The sequence below is a fragment of the Dendrobates tinctorius genome, unplaced genomic scaffold (assembly GCF_039654945.1).
Source record: "Dendrobates tinctorius isolate UK_male_01 unplaced genomic scaffold, ASM3965494v1 ptg000007l, whole genome shotgun sequence".
In the NCBI taxonomy this organism is placed as follows: domain Eukaryota; kingdom Metazoa; phylum Chordata; class Amphibia; order Anura; family Dendrobatidae; genus Dendrobates; species Dendrobates tinctorius.
This window is the reverse complement of record NW_027361675.1, coordinates 50386742-50408314: the sequence shown is the minus strand read 5'-3', so window position 1 is coordinate 50408314 and position 21573 is coordinate 50386742. Positions and strand designations below refer to the sequence as shown.

Genomic DNA, 21573 nt, shown 5'->3' with positions numbered 1-21573 from the left:
ATATTCCACTGGAGAGTTAAGCATGTGTAATGTGTATATCTTTATGTTTATATATGGTATAACTTATGTATGAATATATTGTATGTGTTGGTCATGTACAGTGGGGCAAAAAAGTATTTAGTCAGTTAGCAATAGTGCAAGTTCCACCACTTAAAAAGATGAGAGGCGTCTGTAATTTACATCATAGGTAGACCTCAACTATGGGAGACAAACTGAGAAAAAAAAATCCAGAAAATCACATTGTCTGTTTTTTTTTTTTTCATTTTATTTGCATATTATGGTGGAAAATAAGTATTTGGTCAGAAACAAAATTTCATCTCAATACTTTGTGATATATCCTTTGTTGGCAATGACAGAGGTCAAACGTTTTCTGTAAGTCTTCACAAGGTTGCCACACACTGTTGTTGGTATGTTGGCCCATTCCTCCATGCAGATCTCCTCTAGAGCAGTGATGTTTTTGGCTTTTCGCTTGGCAACACGGACTTTCAACTCCCTCCAAAGGTTTTCTATAGGGTTGAGATCTGGAGACTGGCTAGGCCACTCCAGGACCTTGAAATGCTTCTTACAAAGCCACTCCTTCGTTGCCCTGGCGGTGTGCTTTGGATCATTGTCATGTTGAAAGACCCAGCCACGTTTCATCTTCAATGCTCTTGCTGATGGAAGGAGGTTTGCACTCAAAATCTCACGATACATGGCCCCATTCATTCTTTCATGTACCCGGATCAGTCGTCCTGGCCCCTTTGCAGAGAAACAGCCCCAAAGCATGATGTTTCCGCCACCATGCTTTACAGTAGGTATGGTGTTTGATGGATGCAACTCAGTATTCTTTTTCCTCCAAACACGACAAGTTGTGTTTCTACCAAACAGTTCCAGTTTGGTTTCATCAGACCATAGGACATTCTCCCAAAACTCCTCTGGATCATCCAAATGCTCTCTAGCAAACTTCAGACGGGCCCGGACATGTACAGGCTTAAGCAGTGGGACACGTCTGGCACTGCAGGATCTGAGTCCATGGTGGCGTAGTGTGTTACTTATGGTAGGCCTTGTTACATTGGTCCCAGCTCTCTGCAGTTCATTCACTAGGTCCCCCCGCGTGGTTCTGGGATTTTTGCTCACCGTTCTTGTGATCATTCTGACCCCACCGGGTGGGCTTTTGCGTGGAGCACCAGATCGAGGGAGATTATCAGTGGTCTTGTATGTCTTCCATTTTCTAATTATTGCTCCCACAGTTGATTTCTTCACTCCAAGCTGGTTGGCTATTGCAGATTCAGTCTTCCCAGCCTGGTGCAGGGCTACAATTTTGTTTCTGGTGTTCTTTGACAGCTCTTTGGTCTTCACCATAGTGGAGTTTGGAGTCAGACTGTTTGAGGGTGTGCACAGGTGTCTTTTTATACTGATAACAAGTTTAAACAGGTGCCATTACTACAGGTAATGAGTGGAGGAAAGAGGAGACTCTTAAAGAAGAAGTTACAGGTCTGTGAGAGCCAGAAATCTTGATTGCTTGTTTCTGACCAAATACTTATTTTCCACCATAATATGCAAATAAAATGAAAAAAAAAACAGACAATGTGATTTTCTGGATTTTTTTTTTCTCAGTTTGTCTCCCATAGTTGAGGTCTACCTATGATGTAAATTACAGACGCCTCTCATCTTTTTAAGTGGTGGAACTTGCACTATTGCTGACTGACTAAATACTTTTTTGCCCCACTGTATATATGTGTTTGTAATTGATATACTTGTGTGTAAGCAGTATATCCACGTGTGTATCGATTAACAGTGCTGTATGTTTGTACTTTAGCGGTATTATGAATTTTTGGGTAGTACTGCAGTGTATACCTTACATTACTATTTATGGAAGGGGGGAGTTAGGTGTGTACTGATATATCTGGGTTGGCAAGGGAGAAGAAATGCTTTAATTAACCCTTTGACATGCCCTGTAACTTGCAAAATTGTCTTATTTGCCTTGAAGACACATAAAATGCATTGACAGATTTAGCTTTCTTTGCTACATTTAACACATTCACTACTTGTTATTTTGAATTATGACATAAAGTATGTGTATTTGTTAAGGTAAAGTTGGCACTCCAATATGAAGAAAATTATTACATGAGGAAGAGGAATGGATTCTCTATTTGTAAATGATGTATATGCCCCTATTTTTTTTTTCTGCCTCAAGTTCATGCTTCCTTTATTTCTTCAGGGGCTTAAGCGGAGTGAGCAGAGCAGCATGCTTGACCTGTTTCGACAAAGACTTCCAAATCCTCCTTCTGGGGCCGAAAACAACTCTGCGACTTTGCAAACTCCGACCCCAGAGCAAGAGTCCTCAAGAATAAGAAAACTGGAAAAACTCATCAAGAAACGACTGTAAAGCAGCTAGAGGATCCTGTGGACTTAACAGTGGCATGCTAGCTGGGTTAACAAGCAGCTCCGGTCTAACACTCGAACAGCCACCCTATTATACCGTCACATCCCCTTTAATTAATAATGTTAAGTGTCAGCTGCACAAGGTTTGAGCCAGCGAGTCAAACACTGGGGCTGGCTGAATGCTAGGAGTTTTTCTGTCTAGACAGAACATATCGAGATGAGCCAGTTCCTCAAGCATGTTAAAACACTGTTAGGGAGTATGTGGTTATGAGAATTATTCCCCCTGATTTTTCTATTTGGTTTTGCTTGGAGCTTGTGCACAGGAATATAGCATGGAGTCCAGTCTATTACAAGAGGCACTTCTATTCCTGCTGTGTTAACCACTAAAACACACAACGGACAGAACAGGATCTTATAAACTGTGACTGTTAAAGTGATACTACTCAATTTCCTATATTCCGATATTACTAAATAGGTTTCCACAACCACCATTAAATACAAGATGTAAAAATACTCTGCGTATACAATGTAACTTTATTATAAAGACTCAGATGGATTGCTGGAAAATGTCTTAGGTTTTTTTTTTTCTGAGTATCAATAAAATACCTCCGGGCTTACTGAGGAGCAGACTCCAAATGGAAAGTAGATGTGGTATTCAGATAAGTGTGTTATGTCTCCCTTTTGCACTCCTTGCATAATTCCCAACCATGGTTGGATCAGATAAAATACATTATCGTGTTTTCATTATCCAGTGCACTTTGCAGATTATTCCGGTAAAAACATGTTCGATGTTTAGCAGTGCGCTTAGTCTTGTCCTAGAAGTAACATGTTCAGTTCATTGACTGAAAATACTTGTTACCATTCCTAGAATACTGTATATACGGGCTGGTAGACAACAAAAGTTTTCAGTCCACTACAGCTGTACTGTTATAGAACTGGGGTTCATCATACCCTTAGGCTGTGTGCACACGCTGCGGATTTTGCTGCGGTTCCGCAGCGGATTTGGCCGCTGCGGACCCGCAGAAGTTTTTGCTGCGGTGTACAGTACCATGATTCCCTATGGGAATCAAAAAACCGCAGTGCAGACGGTGCGGAATTTTCCGTGCAGATTATCTGCGGTTTTCAATCCGCAGAAAGAATTGACATGTCAATTCTTTCTGCGGATTCTGCTGCGGTTTACCATCTCCTCCATTGAGGAGATGAAAAACCGTAGGGCAAAACCGCAGAGCAATCCGCAGGTAAAACCGCAGGTCTTTTGACCTGCGGATTTTACAAAATCCGCGCGGATGAATCCGCACCACAATCCGCAGTGTGTGCACACAGCCTATGTGTTATCCCTATATGCTCCCCTAGTCTGACTTCTATCCAGTTATCCAGGCTACTAACTTAAATCTGTAAATGCCAGAGGTGGAGATGGAATCATGATATTCAAATCCTTTCAAGCGTTTTGTGCAGGCAAAGCAGGCATGATCTGTAATAAAGTGGGGCCCCTACACACTGCAATTGGTCCTGAACGGGAGGGGTGGGGTTACATGTTGCATATACAGGTCACTTGCATTAAACTATGTGCAATTTTGCTAGACAGTACTCAGCACAAATGTCAAGGAATCCTAAAGTGTAATAGTAACTTACCAATGTATTATTTATTTAGCCAGAATTCAGGCATAAAGTCCTTCTAGAATTGACTCCTTAGTCCAAACTGATTTTAAGAGTCTGTAATGTATTTGCCACGGTTTTCTGTATGGTATAGTGTAGTGTCTTAGTGTGGCAAATTTGTAAATCTGTGCCTTTGCTGTATATTTCTTTTTTGACGGGAATTGAAAAGATTAAAAATTTCAGAAGTTTGGATGATTAGTAGCAGTTTTGAGACATTTTTTAGAAAGCATTAGTTTTGCAATACTTCCTGTCTGACTGGGTTGAGGCCTTGAGATATTTTTTATTAGGATATTTTGGAATTTTAAGATGCCTCTTTAAGGTTATATAATATCCCATGAAAAACATTTTACCACCTATCCACAGGAATTATGAGAGTTATACAGAATTTACGACTTAATTCACACAAGCGCCTATGGTGTAGGTCTTGGGGTACCTAATGTGTTTTGTGAAGGTTCCCATGTTCATACATTTATTAGGGTACTTTCACATTGCGTTCAGGCACCTGTTCGGTGGTCCTGTCGGGACTTGCGTCTGAAACAACCACAAAATAAGATTTGGACATATGCACTGACAGAGCCTTAGACATGGTGTCCGCAGAGCGTGTGCTCTGATGTGCATCATTTTGGGTCGTGTATAAATATTGGAGGTGGACACTCAGACGTAATAGATCGCGTCTGGGTGTCCGCCTCCAGTAGGCGTATATACCTGAAAATGATACACATCAGAGCACACGTTTGCTCTAGGGGCCCCATTATAGTCTAGTGCCCCATCGGCATATACGTCGGAATCCACTTTTGCGGGGGGTTCGCGAATGAAAACCCTCACAGAACCACCGAACAGGTGCCTGATCTCAATGTGAAAGCACCCTTACAGTTCCTGCGGATAGATGAAATTATTTTTGTGGGACCATTTAATATATGGTTATGAAGGTTGTGGGAAAATGAGCTTTTGAAATGATTCCTTAACTGAGTTTAGTGAAAGTTTGGTGAAAACATCATTACAAAATAAAGTAATGCATGCGGTGTTTGTTAGGACTATCCATAATCTTTTGTGAGACACTGAATCCTTTATTTGCTAATTTTATAGTTACTGACTTGCGATTTAATATTAAGCAGACGAAACATGTCTGCACGAACTTCCATACTGATATCTCATGATTCTAGGACTTGTTTCTTAGTAGATACTCAACCTAAAGAAAATCACTAAATGACTTTTGATTAGTAAGGACACGGTCTTATGAATTGAACTTCAGATTGATTTACTGTTATTCTACGTGTACCTTAATATGTGGCAGACAAAAAAAAAATGTTAGCTACAATTACCTGAAAACTGCAGTAAAATGGAACCTTGCTTGTGCTAGTCTAAAAAAAAAAAAAAAAAAAAAAAATTACCTGAGTGTGAATGTCTTAAAAATATTATAGAGAATTTTAAATTGGCAATCGCTGATATTTAATGACACCTCATGATGTTTTCCATGTAGTCATTACTGAATTTTATGTACTGTAAGATGGTTTTACAACATGATCGCATAAATGCACCAATAATAAACACATCCTTTCAAGCATTTTTCGACAAATTATTTTTTTCTGCTCTTTTCACATATATTTCAATATATATCTTAATACTATTCAATAAAATACGACTCAAGCCCTGCTGGATACTTGAAAAATACTTGCTTGACATGATAGTAAAATGACAGGCATGCAAGTGAACACCAAGGCCTTCCAGAAGATGATAGCAAGCTCACTGAAATAACTTATCAATCATAAAATTATGGCAAATGATTCAACAACCATATTTTAGGATCTTGAAATTTCAAAGTAGATCTAGTCACTTCATTTACACAACAATTTATCCAATTTTATTTTTTAAAGGATAGGTATTACCTAACGTCCTGCAGATTGGTGGAAGTTCAGTTCCTGAAGCCCTCACTCAAATAGCGCCTCTGAAATGTGCAGCCTGTCAGAAGAATCACTCAGCTCTTTCCTAAGCTCACACATAAAGTAGTTTACAGGCTAAATAAAATATCTGAGATCCTACTCCACTCTGTGTACAGTCTCATAGACTTTCTATTTAGCCAGTAGGGTGAGCACTGGTGATGAAAGGCACATTTCAGGGTGACTTTTTGTGCAATCAGTGGTGGTTTTAGAACATGGACCCTCATTGATCTTCAGAACATATTGGTTAGTACCTATTGTGCATATTAAAAAAAAGTGTTTTTTTTAATAGAATCCTGAAAAGCAGTGACTTTCATAAACCAATTAGGGAGTATTCTCATATTGCAGCTCAGGAGTGGTCCGCTCCATAACCTCCAGATTTCCTGCATCAGGATAGACTGCAGTGGTGGCCGGTAACCTAGGCAATGAGCAGTAAACAATCAAATTAAAAATTCTTCAGAACAGGGAGAATTTTTAAGAACAAGTAAATTGCAAAGTTGCGTATTTTTACAAGCACTTTGCAATTTTAACAATAATCCTTTGAGCATTTGTTTGTGATTGCTTGTACAGTCTATGCCTTGAACCAGGGGAAGACACATTAACTGTGCAACTGCATCGGGTCCTGGGGGTGGAATAGGGCCCGCTGATACCAGCAATTATTTCAGCTGGATGTATGTCCAAGGGCACACATTCAGCTGAAATGTATTTTGGCATAGGGGACCCACCTGCTCACTGCTACAATACATGCCACCGGCCAGTCGGAGGCTGGCAGCTAACGTCAACGTGTCCGTGACAAGGGGTGCATTGCAGTGACATGTGTCGTGGCACAGTAGTCGACGACAGCTACCAGCTCCTGTACCGGCTGCAGAAGAGGACTCTTGGGAATGAAGAAAGGCGAGCGTAATCTTTTTTTTTTTTTTTTTTTTTTTTTTTTTTTAAATGTGTTGTAGAAGGTGACCAGGATTGGACACACTACCCAAGAGGGGGAACATAATGGGACACATTACATCATGAAGGGGACAAGGGTGGGGCACATTAACCAAGGAAGGGGCACAATATCCCTGGAAGTGGACCAGGATTGGGCACATTATCGCTGGTTTGCACACATTATCCTAGGAAGGGGACCAGGATGGGGCACATTACCTTAGGAAAGGGGACAAGGAAGGAGCAGTTCACCCTAGGATGGGGCACAGTGCCTCAGGAAGCTGACCAGGATTGGGCACATTATCGCTGGATTGCTAACATCCCAGGAAGGGGACCAGGATGGGGCACACTACCCCAAGAAGGGGGCCAGGATAGTATACCTTACCCCATGAAGGGGACCAGAATGGGGCACAGTGCAGCAAAAATGCAACGTGTGCACATAGACGTCAAATGAATTGGGGGAGAGTCACAGTGACTCATATTCACTGCAGAAATTATGGTAAATGAGGGGCACAGTGCTGCCTTAACAGTTTATATTTTGAAAGGTCTGTGGCTAATAGTATACTAATGGAGGAGTACATATACAAGTGCTCACTATGTTATAATCTCGTCAATATATCATTGCAAACAGAGTGATCTATTTCAAGTGTTTATTTACCGTATATACTCGTGTATTAGCCAACCCCCCCTAATTTTGCCACAAAAAACTGGGAAAACTTATTGACTCGCGCATAAGCCTAAGGTGGAAAATGCAGCAGCTACTGGTAAATTTCAAAAATAAAAATAGTTACCAATAAAAGTAAAATTAATTGAGACATCAGTAGGTTAAATGTTTTTGAATATCCATAATGAATTAGGAACCCCATATAATGCTCCATATAGTTCATGATGGGCCCCATAAGATGCTCCATACAAAATACACCCCATATAATGCCCCCATAAGATGCTCCATAGAATAATTTGCCCCATATAATGCTCCATAAAGGTTATGGCCCCATAAGATGCTCCATAGATTATGACCCCATAAGGTGCTCCATAGATTGTTCCCCCATAAGATGCTCCATAGATTATGCCCCATAAAATGCTCCATAGGTTATTCCCCCATAAGATGCTCCATAGATTATGCCCCAATAAGATGCTCCATAGATTATGCCCCCATAAAATGCTCCGTAGATTATGCCCCCATAAAATGCTCCATAAAACTATGCCCCCATATGCTGCTCCATAGACTATGCCCCCATATGCTGCCCCATAGAATATGCCCCCATATGCTGCTCCAAAGAATATGCTCCCATATGCTGCCCCATAGACTGTGCCCCCCATATGCGGCTCCATAGAATATGCCCCCATATGCTGCTCCAAATTTTATGCCCACATACTGTATGCTGCCCCATAGAATATGCCCCCATATGCTGCCCTCATAAGATGCTTCATATATTATGCCCCCATATGCTGCTGCTGCAAAAAAAAAATGCTATACTCACCTCTCCTGCTCAGTACCCGGCACCTGAGATATTCACCTGTCCAGGGTCCATTGCTGCTCACTGCAGTCTGCCTGCTTCTTGTGCCAGTGACTTCAGCCAGCAGAGGGCACATCGCACACTAACCACATCACTGTGCCCCCTGCTGCCTAAACGTCACAGACAGAGGACACAGGAGACAGCGGTGTGCAGCAATGGATGGACCCGGGACAGGTGAATATCGCTATACTTACCCCCTCCTGGCACGGTCTCTGCAGCCACTTCTCCACGGTCTCCCTGCCTTCAGTGGTCATGTGGTACCGCTCATTAAACTCATGAATATGCGCATGATCTCTGCAACCCCCCCTCCCCCGCCAACCCCCAGGTATATGACTCGTGCATAAGCCGAGAGGGGGACTTTCAGCCCAAAAAATCGGCTGAAAATCTCGGCTTATACACGAGTATATACGGTATGTTAATATTGATAATTTTGGCTTACAGCCAATGAAAACCCAAAAATCATTATCTCAGTAACACCAGCTTGAAAAATTATTTTAAAATCTGAAATGTCCTACTGAAATATATGTTCAGTAAATGTACTCAATACTTGGTCGGCGCTCCTTTTGCATCAATTACCGCATCAATGCAGCGTGGCATGGAGGCGATCAGCCTGTGGAACTGCTGAGGTGTTATAGAAGCCCAGGTTGCTTTGATAACAGCCTTCAGCTCATCTGTTGTTAGGTCTGGAGTCTCATCTTCCTCTTGACAATATCCCATAGATTCTGTATGGGGTTAAGGTCAGCGGAGTTTGTTGGCCAATCAAGCATAGTGATACCGTTGTTTTTAAACCAGGTATTGGTACTTTTGGTAGTGTGGACAGGTGTAAGTCCTGCTGGAGAATGAAATTTCCATCTGCAAAAAATTTGTCAGCAGAGGGAAGCATGAAGTGCTCTAAAATTTTCTGGTAGACGGCTGCGCTGACTTTGGTCTTGATATAATATAGTGGACCTACACCAGCAGATGACATGGCTCCCCAAACCATCACTGATTGTGGAAACTTCACGCTAGAACTCAAGCAGTTTGGATTGTGTGCCTCTCCACTCTTCCTCCAGACTCTGGGACCTTGATTTCAAAATGAAATGCAAAATTTACTTTCATCTGATAGGGAATTTAGATTGTTATCCCCATCGGGGACAGTGCCAATAATGTCTGTAAAGCGCTGTGGAATTGATGGCGCTATATGAATGAGTAAAATAAATCTGAAAACAACACCTTGAGCCACTGAGCGACAGTCCAGTTCTTTTTCTCCTTGGCCCGAGATAAGACTCTCTTTTGGTGTTGTCTATTGGTCATGAGTGGCTTGATACAAGGAATGCAACACTTGTAGCCCATGTCCTGGATATGTCTGTGGGTGGTGGCTCTTGAAGCAATGACTCCAGCAGCAGTCCACTCCTTGTGAATCTCCCACAAATTTTTGAATTGCCTTTTCTTATCAATCCTTTCAAGGCCGCGGTTATCCCGGTTGTTTGTGCACCTTTTTCTACCACATTTTTTCCTTCCGTTCAACTTTCCATTAATATGCTGGAATAGAGCACTCTGTAAACAGACTGCTTTTTTAGCAATGACCTTTTGTGGCTTACCCTCCTTGTCGAGTGTGTCAATGACTTGCTTCTGGACATCTGTCAAGTCAGCAGTCTTCCCCATGATTGTGGAGCCTACTGAAACAGACTAAGGGATCTTTTTAAACCTTTTAGGAAGCCTTTGCAGGTGTTTTTTGTTAATTATTCTAATTTACTGAGATAATTACTTTTGGGTTTTCATTGGCTGTAAGCCATAATTATCAACATTAACAGAAATAAACAATTGAAATAGATTACTCTGTAATGACTCTATATGATATAAGATTCACTTTTTTTGTATTGAACTGAAATAAATTAACTTTTTGATCTAATTTAGTGAGAAACACTTTTATGTTTTGAGGGTCTTAGTGTGGGGTAGACATGTATGTATACAATATATGTGACCTTGTTATTCTTAGAGCTGTGGCGATCAATGTGGCTGGGAGATGTCGACATGAAGGTCTGACCATATGGCACTACAAGAAACAACAGAAAACGACCTTAATCAGACAAGATGTCCGCAATCACTGGATGCAAATATTTTTTATTTATACTGTAGGTTTGGAGTACTGTTTTCCGGCGTATAAGACTGGGCGTATAAGACGACCCCCAACTTTTAAGAAGATTTTCAGGGGTTAAAAATGTAGCAGAGTGTATCTTTTGAGAATCCACCGGTATACAGGAGAACTTCACTGAGCAAGTTATCTTGGGTAAACCGCATTTACTTATTAAGAGTAAACATGAGATAAGAATTCAGAAGCACACAGCCGTGCTGCTGGCATAATACAGTCAAAAGCGAAAGTAAAAACTAACAATAACAAGAGAGCTTCCCTCCCCACAATACAGCAAACATTTAAGTTCACATTATCGCCATCTGCTGTCAGGCTAGTGTAAAGTCCTCCCTTTACTTATAAGAAGTCCATTTCTGTTGCATTTGCCAACACCCTTTCTCAACAGTAAGGACTTATTCAGTCAAACCCAACTTTTGTATTAGTCTCTGGTGTTCATCAGCATTCAATGCCTTCGTGAAGATGTCTGCTGTCATTTCTTCATTAGAATAATCCTTCAAGAAATGATGCTTCACATTTCCCAAGTCTTTGATTTTGAAATGTTGCTTCAGGATTTTTAGAATGTTTTCTTTATCCCTTTCTTGTTCAGAACAAATCAAAATGTCGTCTACATATATGAGTACATAAATCCATCTATTCATCAGCCTTTTTGTGTACAAGCATGGATCAGCTTTGCTTCTTTGAAATTTTTCATTTGTAAGCACTACCATAATTTTGTCATTCCACACTTTAGCTGCTTGCTTTAAACCATATATGCTTTTCTGTAGTTTGCAACCTTTGTTTGGGTCTCTTTCATCTTTGAATCCTGGAGGTTGTTCCATGTAAATGTCTTCTGTTAAATCTCCATTCAAAAATGCTGCCTTTACATTCAGATGTATCAGTTCCATCTGTTTCATTGCTGCAACTGTAAGTAAAGTTCTTATTGTAGTATGTTTGACAACTGGAGCAAATGTCTCATAGTCTTCTCCATATTTTTGAGAATAACTTTTAGCTACGAGTCTTACTCGGTATCTTTCAGGTGTGCCATCTGTTTGGTATTTTACTTTAAAAATCCATTTACATCCTATGGCTTTTCTTCCTTCTGGTAAATCTGTCAGTGTCCATGTATTTGAGTCATGCATGGATTTCATCTCTGTTTCTGTTGCTTCTATCCATTTATTAACTTCTTCTTTAGGGAGTTTGGATATGTCTTCCCAAGAGGTAGGTTCGTGAATTTTACTTGTGCTTGTCTTGTATGAGAGACGTTTCGGTGGTTTACCTTTGTTTTCTCTCATTGAACGTCTTGGTTCTGTGTCTGTTTGTAGCTGTATTTCTTCATTTTCAGTATTCTATTCTTCATCAATTTCAACTACTTTCTCATCAAATACTTCTTCCGCTATGTCACTGCTGTTTTTCTCATTTTTTGTGTCAATTGAAATCATAGTGTCTTCATTTAGATCCTCAATGAATGTCACACTGTTACTCACCGTGACTGTCTGTTTTGGGATCTAGGATTCTGTATCCCTTGCAATTTTCACTATATCCAACAAATATTCCCTCCATGGATCTGTTTTGAAGTTTGGAATGTTTTTCTGTTGGAATGAATATAAAAACTTTACATCCAAAAACTTTTAAATGCTTGTCACTTGGTTTCATACCTTGCCACAGTTCATATGGAGTTTTCTTCAGTTTTCTGGAAAAAAGTCTGTTCTGTAGATATGTAGCTGTCATTGCTGCCTCACACCAATATTTCTCTTGTAGTTTGGAATCTGTCAGCATACATCTCATCATTTCTGTCAGAGTTCTGTTTTTCCTTTCTGCTACTCCATTTTGTTCAGGTGTGTACAGAACAGTTTTCTGGTGTTCTCTACCATTCTGTCTTGAGTAGTTTTCTATTTTGTGACCTGTAAATTCACCTCCATTATCACTTCTGATGACAATTGGCTTCCTTTGAAATTTGTTACTCGACCTTGTTACATAGTCTACAAGTTTATCAAAAACTTCACTTTTGTTCTTAATTAAGTATGTGACTGTGTATCTTGAGTAGTCATCTATGAAAGTCACCATGTATGTATTTCCTCCTGATGTAGTCACTTTCATGGGTCCACATATGTCAGTATGCACCAAATCAAGTGGTATGTTGTTTTTAATCTCACTTTCTTTTGGAATAGATATTCTTGTGGCTTTAGATTTTATACAACATTCACATCTTACGGTAATTGAGCAATCTGATATCTTTAGATCTTTTGTCAATTCTTTCTTTGTAGTTCCCTTATACTGTCAGGGTGTCTGTGTCCTAGACGTCTATGCCACACGTGAATACAGTTCTTGTGATCATGTGTACATACCTTCATCTGTTCCTTTGGTGTGTCAAGATGATATAATTGTTCATCTGCCTTGACATTGGTTATCACCTTGTTTCCTGCTAGAATTGCACACTCATTGTCTTTGAATTTTACAGTGAGTCCTTTGGCTGTTAAATGCTTCACAGATAACAATCTGCCTTCCTATTTTGGAACATACAACACATCCTGTACAAGTATCTTTGAATCTTGTCTGAACTTGTTTGATCAGTTTAGCATACCTTGTCCTATACCTTCTGCAGTTATTTTGCTTCCATCTGCAAGATAAATGGCTTCTTTCTTATCTAATTCAAGATCAGTGAAGAAATTCTTGTCAGTTGTCATATGACTGGTTGCTCCTGAATCAATAAACCAACCAAGTGATGATTTCTTGTCTGTTACTTTAAATGTGCCATTCCAATTATTCTCACATGAATCTGAAATTGTGTTTTTTCACTTTCTGTGTATGCTCTTTATGTTGTCATTTTGTTCTGCTTTCCATATGGTGCAGTCTTTCTTTAAATGACCTTTTTTCTTACATCTGAAACATTCTCTTGTCTCTTTATTATAGGGTTTTTTAAATTCTGTAGCTTTAAGAGCATTTCCACTGTCCTTTTCAGTAGAAGAATCATTTGTCTGTTCTTTTCTTCTCTGATATTCATCTGTTAGTCTGGTTTTCACAAAATCTAATGTGATGTCATTTTCTGGTTTTGTCTCTAGGGCATTTATCAAGGCTGTATACGAATATGGTAAACTGCACAATAATATTGCTGCTACATGACTTTCTTTAATGTCTTCACCAATAGACCTTAGCTGTGATATTACTTTCATCATTGAGAATATGTGCTTCTGCATATCGTCATTTGCACTCAATCTCATACTGTAACACTTTCTTAATAGAAATAACTTGTAATTTAAACTGGGTCTTTCATGCAATTTTCCTAATGCATCCCATATTCCTTCGCTGTCTCTTCATTTCTTATGTGTATTAATTGAGCATCATCCACTAATAAGCTAATGGTGGCTCTAGCTTCTTTTATTTCTATCCCATGTCTGATTATCTTCATCAGGTCTATCTGTAATGATTACTTCCCATAAATCATCTTTAGATAACATCTCTACTGAATTTCCATAACTGATAATTTTCACTGTTGAGCTTAGCTACTGTGAGTTTCAGCTCAGTGCTGCACATCATTTTTATATAATCTTACTTGTTTTATGAAGATATTCTTCTTTCTTCTTGAGAGGTCCTGTACATCCTGTGTGTGGTGATTCTCTGTAATTATCTCCAGTGTGCGGTCATCCAGTTCCTGGGTCATAAATTCCTTTGTCCCTCTGTATCTGGATTTTTTTTCTTTTCAGCCTCCGTTCACTGGGTTTTATCTCCTTCTGTTAACAGAGATTATCTGCTTCTCCAGTGTCTGAGGCTATCTCCTGGGTGTCTGGGACTATCTCCTTTTCTGGGCCCATAACCTGTAGCAGAGTGTATCTTTTGAGAATCCACCGGTATACAGGAGAACTTCACTGAGCAAGTTATCTTGAGTAAACAGCATTTACTTCTTATGGGTAAACATGAGATAAGAATTCAGACGCACACAGCCGTGCTGTTGGCATATTACAGTCAAAAGCGAAAGTAAAAACTAACAATAACAAGAGAGCTTCCCTCCCCACAATACAGCAAACATTTAAGTTCACACTATCGCCATCTGCTGTCAGGCTAGTGTAAAGTCCTCCCTTGTAATAAGTCCATTTCTGCTGCATATGCCAACAAAAAAGTTGTCTCATATGCCGGAAAATACGGTAATTCTTTTATATGTAAAATAGCCTCCTTTAGGCTGCATTGTCACATTCCTATGAAATGTCCATGTGCTGCCAGATTTTTTTAATTGGGAGGCACACTGACTCATAGCATTTCATAGATACACTCATATATCCGTGAAAATCATGGAACCAAGAATGAGGTCTGTGGGACTCAGAGCATGTCTATTGATGATCTAATTTTGAGGACATACTTAATGAATTTGTTTGCTGTCGGAGAAAAAAAAAACAGGCAGTACACCACACTTCACACAGATACAGGAATATAGTATATAATGTAGGTTCTTCTGATATACAACGCCATCCTTAAAGAGGTTGTCTGACCCTTAAGCGCAAATACATTTTTTAAGCTAATCTGTGCTGTTTTGTGATGTACAACACATCTATAAATTTTGTATCTGCTTTTCGTTCCTCCTGAGTTTCACTTAATTCCCTGCACCCACTTTGTTTACCTGCAGCTCTTCCATACTTGAAAGCTCCCTGTGCTTTATTATCTAACCTCACAGCAAGAACTGGCACTGCCGATCCTCAGTGTCCAGCCCCGCACTCTGCATGCTCATGGGCTGTCAGTATTCTGCCTCTGCGCTGACCTCAATCATCACTCCAGTATTGGAAATAACAGAGCAGTGTCCTGTATCTGCAGAAAGCACCACAATCTGCCACATCGCATCCACAGTGGGGATAGAGAGTGACATGTCTCCACATCACATCCACTGTGGTGATAGAGCTTCACGTCTTTAACCCCTTTACCCCCAAGGGTGGTTTGCATGTTACTGACCGGACCAATTTTTACAATTCTGACCACTGTCCCTTTATGAGGTAATAGCTCTGGAACGCTTCCATGGATCCTGGAGATTCTGACAGTGTCTACTCGTGACATATTGTACTTAATGATAATGGTAAAATTTCTTTGATATGACTTGCGTTTATTTGTGAAAAAAACTGGAATTTTCGTGAAAACTTTTAAAATTTCACAATTTTCCAACTCTGAATTTTCATGCCCTTAAATCACAGTGATATGTCACACAAAATACATAAGTAACATTTCCCACATGTATACTTTACAACAGCACAATTTCAGAACCAAAAATTATTTTTTGTTAGGAAGTTATAAGTAGAGTTGAGCGAAACGGGTCGAAAAAATTCAAAAGTCGCCAACTTTTGGGAAAGTCGGGTTTCATGAAACGAAACCCGACCCTAGGATGAGGTCGGCCACGAGGTCGGCGACTTACGCGCCAAAGTCGCGTTTCAAAAGTTTGTTTTGCGCTCTTTTTCAGCCAATCAGGATCCACGGACACTGTGGGCAACGTGATGACATAGGCACGGGTCACCACCATCTTTCAGAAGGGCATGCAAGTGATTGGCTTGCTTTGGTGGGCGTCACAGGGGGTATAAAAGGGCGTGCACGCCGACCGCCATCTTACTTCTGCCGATCTTAGTATAGGGAGAGGTTGCTGCTGATTCTGTAGGGAGAGCGTTAGGCAGGGAAGAAGACAAAAAAACTGCTTCTGCTGCTAGCGATTTGGCCTGCACAACACACAAGTCACTGTGTGTGCAGTGCAAGGGGAGGCTATATTATGGTGTATCAGTGGTGTTGGTTGTTGGGCTGCCTTTTAAGGCTTCCTGACACGCTGGCATTGCTGTTTACCCACTGCTCCGCAAACTGCTTTTTTAAAAGCAATCCAATCTCCCTTATCCTCTCGTCACTTTGGTCACAGGCAGCTGTGCCATCGAGCGTGTCACATAGCGCTCAGATATCAGTGGGCCGCACACAATCCACAAGTGTCCACTGTCCACAAGTGTACGCAGAGATTCAAAATCTCCATTATCCTCTCGTCACTTTGGTCACAGGCAGCTGTGCCATCGAGCGTGTCACATAGCGCTCAGATATCAGTGGGCCGCACACAATCCACAAGTGTCCAGTGTCCAAAAGTGTACGCAGAGATTCAAAATCTCCATTATCCTCTCGTCACTTTGGTCACAGGCAGCTGTGCCATCGAGCGTGTCACATAGCGCTCAGATATCAGTGGGCCGCACACAATCCACAAGTGTCCACTGTCCACAAGTGTACGCAGAGATTCAAAATCTCCATTATCCTCTCGTCACTTTGGTCACAGGCAGCTGTGCCATCGAGCGTCTCACATAGCGCTCAGATATCAGTGGGCCGCACACAATCCACAAGTGTCCAGTGTCAAAAAGTGTACGCAGAGATTCAAAATCTCCATTATCCTCTCGTCACTTTGGTCACAGGCAGCTGTGCCATCGAGCGTGTCACATAGTGCTCAGATATCAGTGGGCCGCACACAATCCACAAGTGTCCAGTGTCCAAAAGTGTACGCAGAGATTCAAAATCTCCATTATCCTCTCGTCACTTTGGTCACAGGCAGCTGTGCCATCGAGCGTGTCACATAGCGCTCAGATATCAGTGGGCCGCACACAATCCACAAGTGTCCACTGTCCACAAGTGTACGCAGAGATTCAAAATCTCCATTATCCTCTCGTCACTTTGGTCACAGGCAGCTGTGCCATCGAGCGTGTCACATAGCGCTCAGATATCAGTGGGCCGCACACAATCCACAAGTGTCCACTGTCCACAAGTGTACGCAGAGATTCAAAATCTCCATTATCCTCTCGTCACTTTGGTCACAGGCAGCTGTGCCATCGAGCGTGTCACATAGCGCTCAGATATCAGTGGGCCGCACACAATCCACAAGTGTCCAGTGTCCAAAAGTGTACGCAGAGATTCAAAATCTCCATTATCCTCTCGTCACTTTGGTCACAGGCAGCTGTGCCATCGAGCGTGTCACATAGCGCTCAGATAGCAGTGGGCCGCACACAATCCACAAGTGTCCACTGTCCACAAGTGTACGCAGAGATTCAAAATCTCCATTATCCTCTCGTCACTTTGGTCACAGGCAGCTGTGCCATCGAGCGTGTCACATAGCGCTCAGATATCAGTGGGCCGCACACAATCCACAAGTGTCCACTGTCCACAAGTGTGTGCAGAAATTCTAAAACTCCCCTGTCCTATAGACACCTTGTACCTTGTTTTACATTACTATATAGTTTGTTGGATTTTGTCTACATTTCTACCAAAAATGAGGAAGGCTGGTGGAAGAGGCCGTGGAATTGGGCGGGGGTTGGCAGCTGGTAATGATGGTGTTGGTGGTGGATCTGATGGTAGTGGCAAGAGCAAAATAGGACCGAATGCAGGAGGTGCTGACCCTGCGTCATCGTCTGGCTACATAAGGACTCGAACGCTTAGTTTTCTAGGAGTTGGCAAACCGCTTTTAAAGGCAGAGCATCAGGAAAAAGTTTTGTCTTACATTGCTGACAGCCTCCAGCTCTATCGCCTCCTCTTCTTCAGTTGTAAAAAGTAAAAGCACTGAGTCGTCATTGGAGGCTCATGTTCATGAACCACACCTTTCCTTGTGCCCTTCACCCCAACCAAGATTGAAGGATGACGCAGGCCATACTACTGATTACTCCATGGAGCTGTTTTCACATACCATGCCTGGATTATCAAGTCAAATGGTGAATTACCCAGGCCAAGATGAATCTGACATGGAGTGCACTGATGCACAGCCGCTGATGGATGATTCTGCTGGTACATTCACTCAGAGCACTACATTGTCCTCGCAGTGTACAGAGCCAGATTTTGACCCTGATGAGACTCAGGTGCCCCTTCCCGCACACTATACCACCATACACGGTGACACAGAGAAAGGTGCACATGACATAGAAGAGGAGGTGATGGATGACCCAGTTGTTGACCCAGATTGGCATCCATTGGGGGAAGAGGGTGCTGCTTCCAATAGCTCAGATGAGGAGCATCCACAGCAGACATCGACATCGCAACAGCTGTTATCTGGCAGGCCCGGAGCACTCCAAAGACAGGTTCCAAACATCAAAAGAGTTGCTGGACAGCTTGTCCAGAGGGTCAAAAGATCACAGCGTGCTAGGCCGCAAAATGTCTGCCAAAGTAGGAAGAGTGCAGTGTGGCAGTTTTTTGAACAAAATCCTCATGATCAGGCCAAGGTTATCTGTAAGAAGTGCGCAAAGACCTTTAGCCAAGGGAAAAATCTGAAAAATTTGAATACCAGTTGCATGCTTAGACATTTAACCAGCATGCACTTGCAAGCGTGGACACAACACCAAACCTCAAGTGCCACATGTGCAACTGATCACAACGAAGGTTGTCAGCAACGCTACATTGTTTCCCCCACTGTAAGCCCACCGGTTAGCACAGCAGCAAATGTTGAGGTGTCGTTGCAAGGCCACAGCAGTCAGGGAATCCCACTGTTATATCAACGAAAGACTGATTCTAGGCCATCAGAAAGAACAACAACTCCATCACCATCATCAACCCTCTCTCAGTCCGCCCTGTCCACCGCTACTTCCACCATATGCAGCTCTCAAGTCCAGCTCACCCTCCCAGACACTATGAGTAGGTCAAGAAAGTACTCAGTCTCTCATCCGCGTACACTGGGTTTGAACGCCCACATTGCCAAACTAATCTCGTTTGAGATGATGCCCTTTCGGTTGGTGGAAAGCACAGCTTTCCGCGAACTCATGGCCTATGCAGTACCACGCTATGACCTACCCAGTCGCCACTTCTTCTCTCGCAAAGCCATCCCATCCCTCCACCATCATGTGAAAGACCGCATTGTCCATGCACTCAAGCAGTCAGTGAGCGGAAAGGTGCACCTCACAACTGATGCATGGTACAGTCGGCATGGCCAGGGCCGTTACGTGTCCATCACTGCGCACTGGGTTAATGTGGTGGATGCAGGGTCCACAGGGGACAGCGGTGGTGGGACAGTGCTGCCTAGCCCACGGTATAGGAAACAGTTGGCTGTAGGCGTTCGACCCTCCTCCTCCTCCTCCTCCAGAAGCGACAGCTCGTCCACAGAGCGCAGTCGTACGAGCACTCCATCTGCAGCTGCCACTGTTGCACATGATGTGTCCCCCTATCGAGCAGCTAGTGGAAAGCGTCAGCAGGCTGTGTTGCAGATGATGTGTTTGGGCGACAGACACATCGCCGAGGTGCTGGCCGAGTACTTGAAGCGACAAACTGAGTCATGGCTGGGCAGTGTACATCTTGAGGCAGGCAAGGTAGTTAGTGATAACGGCCGTAATTTTGTGGCAGCCATAGCCCTTTCAAAACTCAGCCACATACCTTGCTTGGCTCACACCTTGAACCTGGTGGTGCAGTGCTTCCTCAAAAATTATCCGGAGTTAACAGCCCTGCTCCAGAAGGTGCGAAGACTGTGCGCGCACATCCGCCGGTCGCCTGTACACTCCGTTCGTATGCAGAAGCTGCAGCGATTGCTCCACCTTCCCAACCACCGCCTCATTATCGACATTGCAACAAGGTGGAACTCCACCCTGCACATGGTGGAGCGGCTGTGCGAGCAGAGGCAGGCCATAATGCATTTGTGGGAGGATACACGGCCAGGCACTTTGAGAGCAGACATGGAGTTGACAGGCGTGCAGTGGCCGAAGCTGAAAGACCTTTGTAAAGTCCTTCAGTGTTTTGAGGAATGCACACGGCTGGTAAGCGCAGACGACGCCATCCTAAGCATGAGCATCCCACTTATGCGTCTGCTCATGCAAACTTTGACGCACCTTAAGGAGCAGGCATCTGCAGCCAATGTTGATGAGGAGGAAGAGGAGGAGGGAATCCTTGATGACATTCAGCCATTGTCTGCTCAGGGACCTCTCCTGGACGAGGTGGAGGAAGAAGAGGAGGAGGAGGATGATGGGGATGATTACTTAGGGGAGGAGGATGCATCTCGTGGGGCAAGTGAAAATGTTGGCATGGCAAGGTCTGGTACAGGGTTTGTGCGTGACTGGAGGGATGTGGATTTGCCAGAAAGTGCTCCTCCACCCAGCACTCGCAGTGCATCATTGACACCGGGAACATTGGCCCACATGTCAGATTATGCCTTGCGGATCCTAAAAAGGGACCCCCGCATTGCCAAAATGATGAACGATGACGACTACTGGTTGGCCAGCATCCTGGATCCACGCTATAAAGGCAAATTACAAAACATCATGCCACAGGAGAACCTTGACCTAATATTGGCTAATAAACAAGCAACTCTGGTAAATCGGTTGCTTGAGGCATTCCCAGCACACAGCAGCGGTGATGGTTCTCACACGAGCCGTACGGGCCGGGGGCAGCTTGGCAGAGGTGTTCGTGGTGCACACAGCAGAAGTGGCGTTGGAGACAGGGGTTTCATGACAATGTTGTGGACTGATTTTTCAAATACCGCTCACACAACTGGTAATACTGCATCGATGGAAAGTGACAGGAGACAGCAGTTGTCAACTATGGTTACAAACTACTTTTCCTCCCATATCGATGTTCTCCCACACAGGTCATTCCCCTTTGACTATTGGGCCGCTAAACTGGACACCTGGCCTGAATTGGCACAATATGCCTTACAGGAGCTCGCTTGCCCAGCTGCAAGTGTGCTATCGGAAAGAGTCTTCAGTGCAGCTGGATCAATCCTGACAGAAAAAAGGACCCGTCTGTCAACCCAAAATGTGGATGATCTAACCTTCATTAAAATGAACCACGCATGGGTTTCCAAGGATTTTGTCCCACCTTCCCCTGATGACACATAGGGTGACAGAAAAATGGCTTGCTTTGGTCCACCTCTTCCTGGTACTTCACCTATTTCGCCTTTTGCATCAGTTGAATGTCCAACATCAACATATGCCACTTTCTAAAACTCCCTAACTGTGCTGCCTCCCCCCCCATGGCCGGGGTCACCACCTAGCGCACGACACCGTGCGAGTGCCGTTGCCCTGGACAGGTGGGTAGGCCGACTCTTGGGCGCGGGCACTGGCACAGGGTCCCTCATAGTGCAATCAAGTGTCTCTGACGGTGGTGGTGC

At 42.9% G+C, this 21573-nt stretch overlaps 1 protein-coding gene across 2 annotated transcripts in view; it reads left to right on the top strand.

The window, feature by feature from the left end:
• Positions 1–5584, top strand: part of VPS53 (VPS53 subunit of GARP complex) — a 342581-nt gene extending 336997 nt beyond the window's left edge. For both annotated transcript variants that reach the window (XM_073574532.1, XM_073574523.1), the window contains one exon: positions 2201–5584. In XM_073574532.1, the coding sequence (XP_073430633.1) occupies positions 2201–2368 (168 nt within the window). In that variant the 3' untranslated portion in view covers positions 2369–5584. The remainder of the gene's footprint in view (positions 1–2200) is intronic.
• Positions 5585–21573: the final 15989 nt, after the last annotated feature.